Here is a 12,942-nt window from a genome sequence, read left to right on the forward strand (position 1 = left end):
GACAATGAAATAGTTCTCTAGAGAAATACCAGAAGAGATAAGGTTGGTATGACATCTTATGAAAACTTAAAGCAGAATTTATGTAAGAGGGGTTATTTAAAGATAGAATTTACAGCATTTATTCTAAATTCCCTGGGGTGTGTTTGTTTAATCCAGCCACTTCACATTGTTACAATGTCTTGCATGGTATGTGATTTTATAGAGACCAGAAGGAAAAAGATGTTTTCCCAGATACATTGAGCAAGACCTTGGATGCCCGTTCGCTAGACTTTTAGTTCCTCTAGCAGCTTCCTTGTTTCACTTTCATTGCTTTTAAAGGGGTTACTTTGAGGATAGCACTGGGTTTTCAGTCTGCATAGCTCAAGTCAGAGACTGAGTGGGGGGAAATGTGATATCTGTGGGCTGTTTTTCTATGTGACAGTTGTTCCTGTTTTGTGTTTGTTTCTCCTTTAATGAGGATACAACTTTCATCCAGGGAGATGTATGGGTCACTTGTTAGTGCACTTAAATGCACCAAGGCACTCCACCAGCTGGAAATTGTGACTTGTAGTTGAATTATTTTTGCACAGCGAATGGTTTTCCTTTTGACATATTTTAATATACTTGCACACTGAGAGCAAGAGTGAGTGAACAGAAAACAGACTGTTTTATTAACCCAGCAGTCACCTTTGAGGTTTGTACATGTCCACTTTTTTTCTTGCCTTTGTACATAATCCCAAGAGACTAGTACCTGGCTTTGCTCAGAATAACAAAGTCAAGCACAAATCTCCAAACACAATTGTTAGCTGAATGCCAACTGTTTCTTCTCATCTTTTTTTTTTAACTTGAGCATTAAGAATTGTACCTTTATGGGTGTACCTTAACTGTTAAAGAGTTTGTTTTTCTATTTCAGATGCTTCTCCTATCATTTACTAGATTTATTTTACAATATGTAATATAAGATGATAAAAGAAAACATATTTTGCATGTGTTTTGCAGAGCTCGTTTTTTTTTTCAAACCTACTAATAGTGAGAAGAAAAAGAAAAATATGTTGCAAGCTTTCACCGGACTCCAATTTCAGCTGAAAGCACAATTAGGAGAAAAAGTGAAGAGACTGCAACTCAGTCAGGAATCCAGGGACCAGCAGACAGAGTTCCACATGCAATTTTCATACAAACCTGTGCTTCATAGACTTTTCCCAGTAAGACCAGAAATTGCTTCAAGTCAATTGTCATCCCTTTCCAAGGTATATATCTATCTACATATAGAGACATAATTTCCAAACAAATGTAGTAAGCAAGCATCTCTGAGAACCTATACATTTTAATTGTATTCAAAATTTTAAGGAAAAATAAGAATAAAAGCCCAGAACCTTTTCCCAATTCCCAATAAGTGACTACAATTCACAATAAGTGGTTCATTTAGCAGATGGGAATATAAGAACAATAATGCATCCAAAGTGCATAATTGTCTCTTTCCTGTCATCATATTCTATGTCACCATCATGATAATGCTACTACTTGATATTTTGGATCTAATTATACTTTACAAAGAAGCTCTGGGATATCTCATTTGGCTCTCCAATCCAATCAGTGATATGTGTTTATGAGCAGGAAGATTATCAATAATCATTAACTTTTAAGAAGTCCTCCAAGGCGTAAAATACAAGTGACTGTGTGGAAGGGATATATTCTTTAGGTTAGAATTCTGAGTCTGAATCACTGGCTCTATATTATTGGGTTCATAAAAGATAAAGCATTGCTTTGTTGAGTTACTCTATGTGAAACATAATGATTATGCTAAAAAGTGGTTATGAAGCTTGATTGACTGTTATTTTTTGTTGAGGGTCTATTCAGTGTGTGTTGGTAATAAACATATTTTAATTGGAATTTTTGTACTAGAGAAGGAGGTTAGATAACTTTGAAGGGAAACACTGTGTGTATATGATCCTCTGGTTAGTAACTTATTTCAGTTAGTATACCTACTAAATGGAAGAACAAAATTGGAACTTATGTCTTCAAACTCAATAGAATTCTACAATTTAGTTTAACTTAAATACTATATTGTGGACATCTACTTTTTGTTTTTCTTTTGTTTTTTGAGACAAGGTCTCACTATGTTGCTATGTTTGGTGTCAAACCTGCTATGTAGGTCAGAGTGGCCTTGAATTTGCAATCCTCCTGCCTCACCCTCCTGTCTAGTATTAGAGCCAGGCACCCCCACATCCAGCTTTGAGCATCTGCTTCCTAAGAACCAAGTTCTTGAGCTGTATTTCTAGTGTACAAATATGAAAAGAGACTTTATTATGAAGGTTTTATAATGTAGCAGGAGAAATAAATATATACAATGAAAGGCTATATATTATAGATGTGGTGCCTAGCATTGTACATGGGTATGATGGGGTCAAGGAAGACATTCTTTTTTTACTGAGGGGGGGCAATTTATTGAGCCTAAAGTATTGTTACATCTATTTTCAGGATACAGAAACAGCTATCTCAACCACATTTGCTTTAGTTTACATGCTGCATCTATTCTTAAAAATAAGTCTATTACATTAACATTTAGGAAACTTTTAATCACAAATGTTTATTTAAAATAATAAATTTAGCATTCAAAATCACTGCTTCTTAGGTAACCAATACATTTTGTTTATAATTATTTGTGACTTCTTTACAGTTTCTGATTTAGTCTTTGAGATTTTCTTTCCTAAGATATATTTTAAGTAAGCAAGCTTCTGATGGATAAATTGCCTACAATTCTGATGTCAGTAATCTTTGTCCTTTTAGGGTTTCATCATCATTATCCTCACATCTTTATTCTCAAAACAATATATACTTTTTGGCACTGATTAAACAAGTGTTACAGGACAGGAATCATGCTAAGCCATTTACATCCATTATTCTAATTCTTTAACAATCTAGTGTAATAGCTGTGAGTCCCATTTTGCAGAATGAACTGAGGCCCATAAACTTTAAGAAATTATCTCAAAATTGCATACCTAGCAAAAATGTTATTGTTCTATGACTATGACAGTGTTGCCAGTTCTAATTTGTCTGTCTTGTTTGTTTTTTGTCTCACTGGCTCTATTCATGAAGTCTACAATGATTTATGTAAGAGTAGCCAGTTTGAAGTAGACTAAGCCACAGCTAGAATTTGTTGGCTTCTATTACCAGGAAAGAGAGCTAATATTAAGAACTTATCTATCATTCATCTGTGCTTCTTGCTGTGTATTGCCTTTGTTTTCAGACTTCCTCCTCCTCGCAGGCTTCATCTTTTCTAGGTTCACATCCTTACAGCTTGCCACCAGAAGAACAGAGACTTAGGTTACTCAGCTCCAGTGTGAAAAATTCTAGGGAAGACTGATGTGATCACATGTCCAGCCCTTGGCCTGGTCATTATGACCAAGGTAGTAAACACTAAGCATAGTTTTTATTGGTTCACTTTTATGGCTGTAGGAGGACATGAAGGAAAGTCTTTTCTAAGAATTGGAGGGGGATATTCAGTTTGTAGCTGTTAACACAGATCATGATACATGTTCTCTTTGCCCCCTACCCCACCATCTCCCCACCACTCCCTTCACTTCCAGGCAGAACCTGTTCTTCCCTTATCTCTAATTTTGTTGAAGAGAAGACATAAGCATAATAAGAAAGACAAAGCGTTTTTGCTAGTTGAGTTAAGGATAGCTATACAGAGAGATTCCTAGCATTGCTTCCATGTACAAATGTGTTACAACCCAAGTTGATTCATCTCTAACTGATCTTTACACTGGTTCCTGATACCCTTCTTGTGTTGACCTCTGTCACTTTAAGGTTTCTGTATTAGTTCCTCTGGAGTAGAGACATCAAACGTGTTCACGTTTTGGGTTTTCTACCTATTCCTATACCTCCGGGATATGTTCTCCCCTTGTCATGTGACCCAAGTTCAACAACATTGCTGTATTTGTCCTAGATCTGAAGTCCGCATATGAGGGAGAACATACGATTTTTGGTCTTCTGAGCCTGGCTGACCTCACTCAGAATGATGTTCTCCAGTTCCGTCCATTTACTTGTGAGTGATAAGATTTCATTCTTCTTCATGGCTGAGTAAAATTCCACTGTGTTTAAATACCACATTTTCTTGATCCATTTGTCAGTAGTGGGGCATCTTGGTTGTTTCCATAACTTGGCTATTGTAAATAGTGCTGCAATAAACATGGGTGTGCAGGTGCCTCTGGAGTAACCTGAGTCGCATTCCTTTGGGTATACCCCCAGGGGTGGGATTGCTGGATCATATGGCAGATTATGTTTAGATTCTTAAGAAGCATCTAAATTTTTTTCCAGAGTAGTTGCACTAGCTTGCTTTCCCACCAGCAGTGTATGAGGGTTCCTTTTTTCCCACATCCTCACCAACACCTATTGTTGTTGGTGTTTTTGATGATGGCTATTCTAACAGGGGTGAGGTGGAATCTTAGTGTGGTTTTGATTTGCATTTCCTTTATGGCTAGAATTGATGAGAATTTTTTCATGTGTTTTTTTTGCCATTCGAATTTCTTCTTTTGAGAAAGTTCTGTTTACCTCAGTTGCACATTTCTTTATTGGTTCATTGACTTTGGGAGAGTTTAGTTTCTTTAGTACCCTGTATATTCTGGTTTTTAGTCCTTTGTCTAATGTATAGCTGGCAAATATTTTCTCCCACTCTGTGGGTGATCTCTTCAGTTTAGAGACCATTTCTTTTGTTGTACAGAAGTTTTTTCATTTTATGAAGTCCCATTTGTCCATTCTTTCTCTTAGTTACTGGGCTGCTGGGGATCTATTGAGAAAGTCCTTGCCTTTACCTATTAGTTCCAGAGTGTTTCCTGCTCCTTCCTGTAGTAACTTCTGAGTTTTGGGTCTGATATTAAGGTCTTTGGTCCATTTTGAGTTGATACTAGTACAGGGTGATAAACATGGATCTAGTTTCAGTTTCTTGCAGATGGATAACCACTTTTTCCATCAACTTTTGTTGAAGAGGCTGTCTTTTCTCCATCATCTATTTTTGGCACCTTTGTCAAAAATAAGTTGGTTATAGTTGTGTAGATTCGTATCTGGGTCCTCTATTCTGTTCCACTGGTCTTCATGTCTGTTTTTGTGCAAGTACCATGCTGTTTTTATTGCTATTGCTTTGTAATATAGTTTGAAGTTGGGTATTATGATACCTCCAGCATTGCTCTTTTTTGCTGAGTATTGCCTTGGCTATTTGTGGTCTCTTGTGTTTCCAAATGAACATTAGGGTAGATTTTTCAATCTTTGTGATGAAAGTCATTGGAATTTTGATAGGCATTGCATTAAACATGTAGATTGCTTTCAGTAGTATGGCCATTTTTACTATGTTGTTTCTACCAATCCATGAGCACGGGAGATCTTTCTATCTTTTGTAGTCTTGTAGTTCTCCTTGTACAGGTCGTTCATATCCTTTGTTAAGTTTACTCTGAGGTATTTGATTTTTTTTTTTTGAGGCTATTGTAAACAGAATTGTTTCCATATATTCCTTCTTAGTTTGTTTGTTGTTGGTGTATAGAAAAGCTAATGATTTTTGTAGGTTGATTTTGCTCCCTGCTACTTTGCTCTACCTGCTTATGGTGTCTAGGAGTTTTTGGGTAGAGTTCTTTGGGTCTTTAAAGTATAGGATCATATTGTCTACAAACAGGGATATTTTGACAGCTTCTTTACCTATTTGTATTTCTTTTATTTCTTCTTCTTGTCTAATTGCTCTGGCTAGAAATTCCAGTACTATGTTGAATAAGAGTGGGGGAGAGTGGGCACCCTTGTCTCATTCCTGATTTTAGGTGGAATGGTTTCAGTTTTTCACCATTAAGTATGATATTGGCTGTAGGTTTGTCATATATAGCCTTTACAATGTTGAGGTACTTTCCTTCTATTCCTAGTTTTCTTAGAGTTTTTATCATGAAATGGTGTTGGATCTTATCAAAGGCTTTTTCTGCATCTATTGAGATGATCAAGTGGTTTTTGTCTTTGCTTCTATTAATGTACTGTATTACATTTATAGATTTGCATATGTTGAACCACCCCTGCATTCCTGGGATGAAGCTGACTTGGTCACAGTGGATGATCTTTCTGATGTGTTGTTGGATTCAGTTTGCCATTATTTTATTGAGGATTTTTGCAACAATGTTCATTAAGGAAATTGGCCTATAGTTCTCCTTTTTGGAGGTGTCTTTGTCTGGTTTTGGGATGAGAGTTATATTGGGATCATAAAATGATTTAGGCAGTGTTCCTTCCCTTTCTATTTCGTGGAACAGTTTAAGGAGAGTTGGTATTAGTTCTTCTTTGAAGGTCTGATAGAATTTAGCAGAGAATCCATCAGGTCCTGGACTTTTCTTTTTTGGGAGACTCTTGATTGCTGCTTTAATTTCATTTTGTGTTATAGATCTATTCAGGTGATTAATATCCTCTTGGTTCAGTTTTGGATGGTCATAAGTATCTAGAAATCTGTCAATTTCTTTGAGACTTTCAAATTTATTAGAATATAGAGTCTCAGAATAGTCTCTAATAATTTCCTGGATTTCCATGGTGTTTGTTGTTATCTCCCTTTTTGCATTTCTGATTTTACTGATTTGGGTTTTTCTCTCCTCATTTTAGTCAGGTTTGCTAGGGGTCTGTCAATCTTATTTATCTTTTCAAAGAAACAGCTTTCTGTTTCACTGATTCTTTGTATTTTTTTTTTGTTTGTATTTCATTGATTTCAGACCTCATTTTTATTTTTTCTCTCCTTCTGCTTGTTTTGGGATTTGCTTGTTCTTGTTTTTCTAGGAGTTTGAGATGTAGCATTAGGTCATTGATTTGAGATCTTTCTGACCTTTTAATATATGCACTCATGGCTAGAAACTTTCCTCTTAGGACTGCCTTTGCTGTGTCCCATAGGTTCTGGTAGGATGTATTTTCATTTTCATTAACTTCCAGGAACCTTTTAACTTCCTCTTTTATTTCATCAATGACCCATTGATCATGGAGTAATGTGTTGTTCAACTTCCAATTGTTTGAATGTTTTTTATTGTTTTTTTGTTCATTTCTAGTTTTAATGTATTGTGATCAGATAGAGTGCATGGGATTATTTCTATTTTCTTATATTTGCTGAGGCTTGCTTTGTGCCCTAGGATATGATCAATTTTGGAGAAGGTTCCATGAGCTGCTGAGAAGAATGTATATTGTGCAGAAGTTGGATGAAATGTTCTGTAGACATCAGCTAGGTCTATTTGATCTATGGTGTGATTTAGTTCTAGAATTTCTTTATTGATTTTTTTTTGTTTGGATGATGTATCTATTGGTGATGGGGAGTATTAAAGTCTCCCATTACCACTGTGTTGGAGTCTATATGTATTTTTAGGTCCTTCAGAGTATGTTTGATGAAATTGGGTGCATTGACGTTGGTTGCAGATAAGTTGATAATTGTTATTTCCTTTTGGTGTATTTCCCCTTTTATTAGTATGGAGTGTCCTTCTTTATCTCATTTGATTGATATAAGTTAGAAGTCTACTTTATTGAGATAAGTATTGCTACCCCTGCCTGTTTTCAGGGGCCACTGGCTTGGTAGATCTTCCATCCTTTCCCCCTCAGCCAGTGCTTGTTTCTTTCAATGAGATGGGTCTCCCGTAGGCAGTAAGTTGTTGGATCTTCCTTTTTAATCCAGTTTGCCAGTGGTGTCTTTCAATGGGGGAATTTAGTCCATTAACATTCAGTGTTAGTATTGATAGGAATGTGGTGATTCCTGTCATTTAGTTGTCTTTGTTGTTTAAGGGTTTGATTGTGTGCAGCTGAATCAATGTTACTCTCTACTTTCTTGCCTTTTCTTTTCCTGTGGTTTGGTACTGTCTGCACTTTTGTGGTTTTGTTTGCTTTCACTTTCTGTGTGCAGAATTCCTTGGAGAATCTTTTGTAGTGGTGTCTTGGTGGTCCTATATTGTTTTAGTTTCTGCTTATCATGGAAGACTTTTATTGCTCCATGTATTTTGAATGGTAGTTTTGCTGGGTAGAGTATCCTAGGGTTGAAGTTATTTTTATTTAGTGCCTGGAAGACCTCACTCCATGCTCTTCTTGCTTTTAATGTTTCCATTGAGAAATCTACTGTGATTTTGATGGGTTTACCTTTGTATGTTATTTGTTTTTTCTCTCTTATAGCCTTCAATATTCTTTATCTCTTTTATGTGCTTGTTCTTTTAATAATAATATGTCTTGGGGTAGTTCTATTTTGGTCAGTCTTTGGTGTCCTGGAGGCTTCCTGTACCTGAATGGGCATAGTTTTCTTTAGATTTGGGAAACTTTCTGTTATTATTTTGTTGAATATATTACAAATTCCTTTTGCTTGCACCTCTTCTCCTTCAATGCCCATGATTCTCAGGTTTGGACTTTTGATGGAGTTGGTAGTTCTTGCATTTTCTTTTCACATGTCTTGAATTGTCTGACTAATATTTCTTTGGTTTTTCCTTTAATTACCATTTCATCTTCAAGTTCTGAGATTCTGTCTTCTGCTTGTTGTAGTCTGCTGGAGTGGCCTTCCATTTTGTTTTGTACTTCTGTTTCATTCTTTTTTCTGAGGTTTTCCATAGTATGGGTCACTTCCTCTTTAATATTGTCAATTTTTGTCCTTAATTCATTTATCTCTCTATTTATGTTGTTCTCTGTTTCATTTTGGTGTTTATTTAGGGCTCCTATGATTTCGTTTATTTGTTTTTGTGTGTTTTCATTCTTTATTTTTGTTGTCTTGGAATTTCTTGAGTGCCTCTTGTACATTTTGATTGACCATGTATAGTATCATCTGCATGAAATTCTCATTGATTACTTGTAGGATTTCTTCTTTCAGATGGTTCTTGTGGACTTTGTTAGGTTCCTTGGTATAGTTTATCTTTGTTTTGTTGGAGTCTGGATCTGGGCATCTGTTTTCTTCATTTCTCTCTGGATTGTGTACTAATTTATTTTTGGAGGGAGAATGGTTTTCATCCTTTTTTCATCTTCCCATCATTCCACTTGTACTGTTTCTGTCCCTGGTCTATGTGTAATTTAGTATTAGCTCACTTACAATAGTAAAGCTAACAAAACCAAGAAAGAAGGAGAAAAAAGAAAGAGAAAAAGCAGGAAAAGAAAAAGAAAAAGAATCAAATCAACAGGGAGATATGGTGGACAGTTAGCGAACAAGACAAATAAACACTTAAAGAAAAGGGAAAAAAGAAAAAAATTAATTCCTGGTTCAGGAACAGTAGCATTTCAGTCTTAGTAGTTCTGGTGTTACTCATTTAGCATCCAGTCTTGTTTGTCTGTGTCTCCTAGGTAGGTTGGAGCTGACATCTGGTGGTGTTGGAGCTCTCTTATGGCAAGCAGCAGCCTGGCTGTTCTGCAGGGTGGAGGCCTGGCGGGCTGGCAAGCATGCAGTCCGGTGGGCCCAGAGGGGTGGTGGCTTGGCAGGCCTGTAGGGTGGAGGCCCTGTGGGCTGGCAGATGGTGGCGGTGTGGGCGTGGTGGCCTGCCTGCTCTTTCAGTGTATTGTGGCATGGAGAAGCCTTCCAAGGGCTATGGGTTCAGGGTGTCAAAATTTCAGCTATCCCTTGTATTTTACCTCAGCCAAGTATGTCTCCAACGTCTCAGCAAGGTCCCTGATTCACAGAGCTCACGCAGTCTGTGTCTGTGTCCCAGTTGCCATTTTGGATCCTCTCTCCCAAATCATTTTCAATAATGATTTTATGAGGGCATTTACTACTTTGAAGCCATCAACTAGCTCACACTTTTGACTTTTTAAATCTTTAGGTACACTGTTGAAAAAGATTCTAAGCTTAAGAGACTTGTGCTGTGATAAGTGCATTTTAAATGCCATGGGCCCCTTGATAACAGATTGTAATGTGTTTTAATAAATATATATTAATGCATTTAAAGAATGAAATCAGGCTGTTTTGGAGTATATGAAATTGGAGAGTATTCTTTAACCATAGAGCAATGTTTCTTTCTAAACTCATATACGCCAACCCAGTGTTGAATGTAAATAGAGACACTTGTGGGAAGCTCTATCTTCTGAGTACCTAATTCCATTTTGTTGATTATGTGTAGAAAGGGCAAAAAAAGTAGGAAAAAGATGTAGCTTTTTCTTTTGTATAACAATTTCAAACTTTTTTTGAACTTCCCACTACCATCCCAGCTCTTATAGCTTACTGTAGGGTGGCAGGTAGCAATAGATGGAGGAGGAACAGATGGCTAATTGGGGGAGGAAAATGTAACTTCTCAGTTAAAGTGTCACAAAACTTTTAAAGTGGCTGCTTTAAGGTTAAATCTATCTCTTTGGCAAAGCCTCAGCCTTTGGTGGACATGAGGTAAAGTTTACATGTCCATATGTCCTCTGATCTTGATGGCTTTCTGTGAGAACTTCCTTTCTTTGTCCAGCATCTAGTGCTAAGGTGCCTCATGAGTTCATAGCCTGTTTGATCAACAGTGGCAGCAACAGTGTTCAGTGTCAATGGACCTGGGACTTCAACTATAGAACCAAGGTTGGACTGTCCTTTTCTATTGGGGCCCTACAGGAATACTTACTTGTAAATCACTACTTGTAATATGCAGAGGTCACTTAATACTCTAAGCTCTAAATGGAAAAATGACAAAAACTCTTCTCATTTATGTTTCTTAGTTTCTCTGTTGCAGTTTCTAGCCTTTTGCAAACTTTCCACTGCATACACACTATATATTGGTTTTGTTCCAGAGTAGGGAATCAGGAGCGTCATATCTGACCTTTAGTCTCCCTTTGTCCTCTTTCTATGATTTTTTGAGGAAGCACATTACTTCTCCTTGGAACTTTCTACATTTTTTTCCTAGTGTTTGCTATCATTTTACTTTTCTCTGGGGCCCTAGGGAAAAATGGCTGCTAGGAATAGAGTTGGATATAGGAAAAGAAAAGTACAAAAGGGCATATATTAAAGGTATTAATATGGATAAGAGGTAAAACTTATAAATCAAGTGCAGGTAGCAAAAAAACCTTATAATCATATATTTAGTTGCTAAATTTTCCATGTTTCAACCCCATTTTCCAGTTGTACTTTGGGTGTTTAAATTTGTTAAGTAGCCTGTAGGATTTAGTCATCTCCTCAGATATAAATCTCATTTAAATTTATGCTGGACATCCTTTTGAAGTTCCTTATTTCAAAGAACTTTTAAAACCCTATTTTTATTATAAAGCCCAAACCAAAAAAAAGAAAATTATGTTAAGTTGGCCTACATATTATACCTTACAAATTTTAAAAGTTGCTCTCCCTTTAGTGTTGATAAAAGGGATAGAAATTACAGAAGCTCTATAGCTGAAAAAACAAAGTGACAATTATGCAGTTTCTATAAAAAGTTTTTTGATCAGAATGAACATTCCCCACCTCCAAAGTTCCTTTTTGTTGTAAGCATGAGGAATGTCTGGCTCAGACTTGAACAAATATATCTATTACTATCTGATAACGAGTAATGGATGGATTGAAATGATAGCTGTGCTTATGCTAAGTTCATTCAACTTATGATCAGCACCTGAATAAAGAAGCCTAAAGTCACCTAATCCACATTGTGTTGTCTGAATAACGTACATTACATGCCTGAGACTTGCAGCATCTAATACACTGCACAATAGTTTTATAGCCCAAGAGCTACTAATGCAAGAAAATGGCTCACCAAAGCCCAGGGGGTAAGTGGGGGAGTCACCTGTTCTTTCAGTACCTGTGTCTCAGGTCTATCTTGATTTTATGTAATGAAGCTGAAAGAATTCCACAACCTTTTGGGTCATATATTATAGCAGACAGAGAAGTTAGAATATCAATGTTCTCCCTCTTCTTTGCTACTATTGGCCTATAATTTTAGTGTAATTTCCTTTTACTTATCTTGAAACATAGAATATTAGTCACTTTTAACTTCATAATCTTCCTCCATAAATATAAAGACTGTTGTCCATTTTCAACTTTTCCTCATTTTTAAGGTTTTCATTAATTTATTAGGACCATAGTATCTCTTTAAATTTCTCATATTTACTTAAAATGCCTCACAGGAATGAACAAAAGTATTTCTTTAGATCATTATGATAATACATACATAACATATAAATTTGTGTGACAAATCTCTCCTCACTTGGTTATTTTATTCATACCTATTAATTTTATATTTATTTTTCCACTTCAGTGTATACAGATGTTTATCAGATTTTAATTTATACATATTTTGACTACTTCAGTGGTTTTTCCATTGCCAAAAGCAAGGACTAGCTAGCTAAAGAATATCTAGGTGCTAATTATTTCTAGAAGCTTTGATAAAGTAAATAATGTTCTCTAAAAGTGATACCTAACCCTGTGAGTGAAATTTCGAACATAAGTTTTTGAGAACAGCAGGGATTGTATATATTTCCATTTCAAATTATACATTTAATACTAACATACAATCATATAAAGTAAGGATTCAGTGCAAGATTTAAGAAATATCACATCTTTGTCATTTGTTAATTACTTTTCCTCACTATATTTCAAGAGTTACCAGTTCTTTCAGGTTTCTAGAGTTGAGGTTCAAGGTATTGACTTTCTAGAATTTTTTCAAGACCTGTCCATTCTGATTGCTCTGTACACTGTAAGGAGAGGTTTTGGCAAAAACACTTCTCACTTTCTGAATTTTTCACTTCATTAGAAAACAAGCTTTCTACTTTGTGTGTTTTTTTTGTTGGTTCTAAGTTACAGCAGTTTTCCTTTGTGAGTTACTAGGACACCTGTTCCCATCCCCTCCTCTGCTTCTTTGGGTGGGGTGCTGAATGCTTCTTCCTTTCCTTCACCTGCTGCACTTCTCACACATTCCAGGTATCCATAATCACCACATGCTGTCTGTTTTCTATGCAGCTCTTCAAAGTGCCTGAAAATACATAACCTATTGTGCTAGAGTTGTTGTTGTTGTTTAATGTTTATTGGCTAATTGTTTGGCTTACCCACTGAAACTGGAA

The 12,942-nt window shown here is 36.2% G+C and overlaps 1 protein-coding gene across 4 annotated transcripts in view; it reads left to right on the forward strand.

Annotated features, from left to right (window-relative positions):
- Positions 1-998: 998 nt before the first annotated feature.
- The window catches only part of Tfec (transcription factor EC), a 142,254-nt gene continuing 130,310 nt past the window's right edge, over positions 999-12,942 (forward strand). For 3 of the 4 annotated variants that reach the window (XR_012444927.1, XR_012444930.1, XM_074064582.1), the window contains exon 1: positions 999-1,226. Coding sequence is in view for 2 of the 4 variants with exons in the window: in XM_074064582.1 (XP_073920683.1) it covers positions 1,029-1,226 (198 nt within the window). In the remaining 2 variants the exon portion in view is untranslated. The remainder of the gene's footprint in view (positions 1,227-12,942) is intronic. The other variant, XM_074064596.1, reaches the window with a different exon arrangement.

The sequence above is a fragment of the Castor canadensis genome, chromosome 2 (assembly GCF_047511655.1).
Source record: "Castor canadensis chromosome 2, mCasCan1.hap1v2, whole genome shotgun sequence".
NCBI lineage: Eukaryota > Metazoa > Chordata > Mammalia > Rodentia > Castoridae > Castor > Castor canadensis.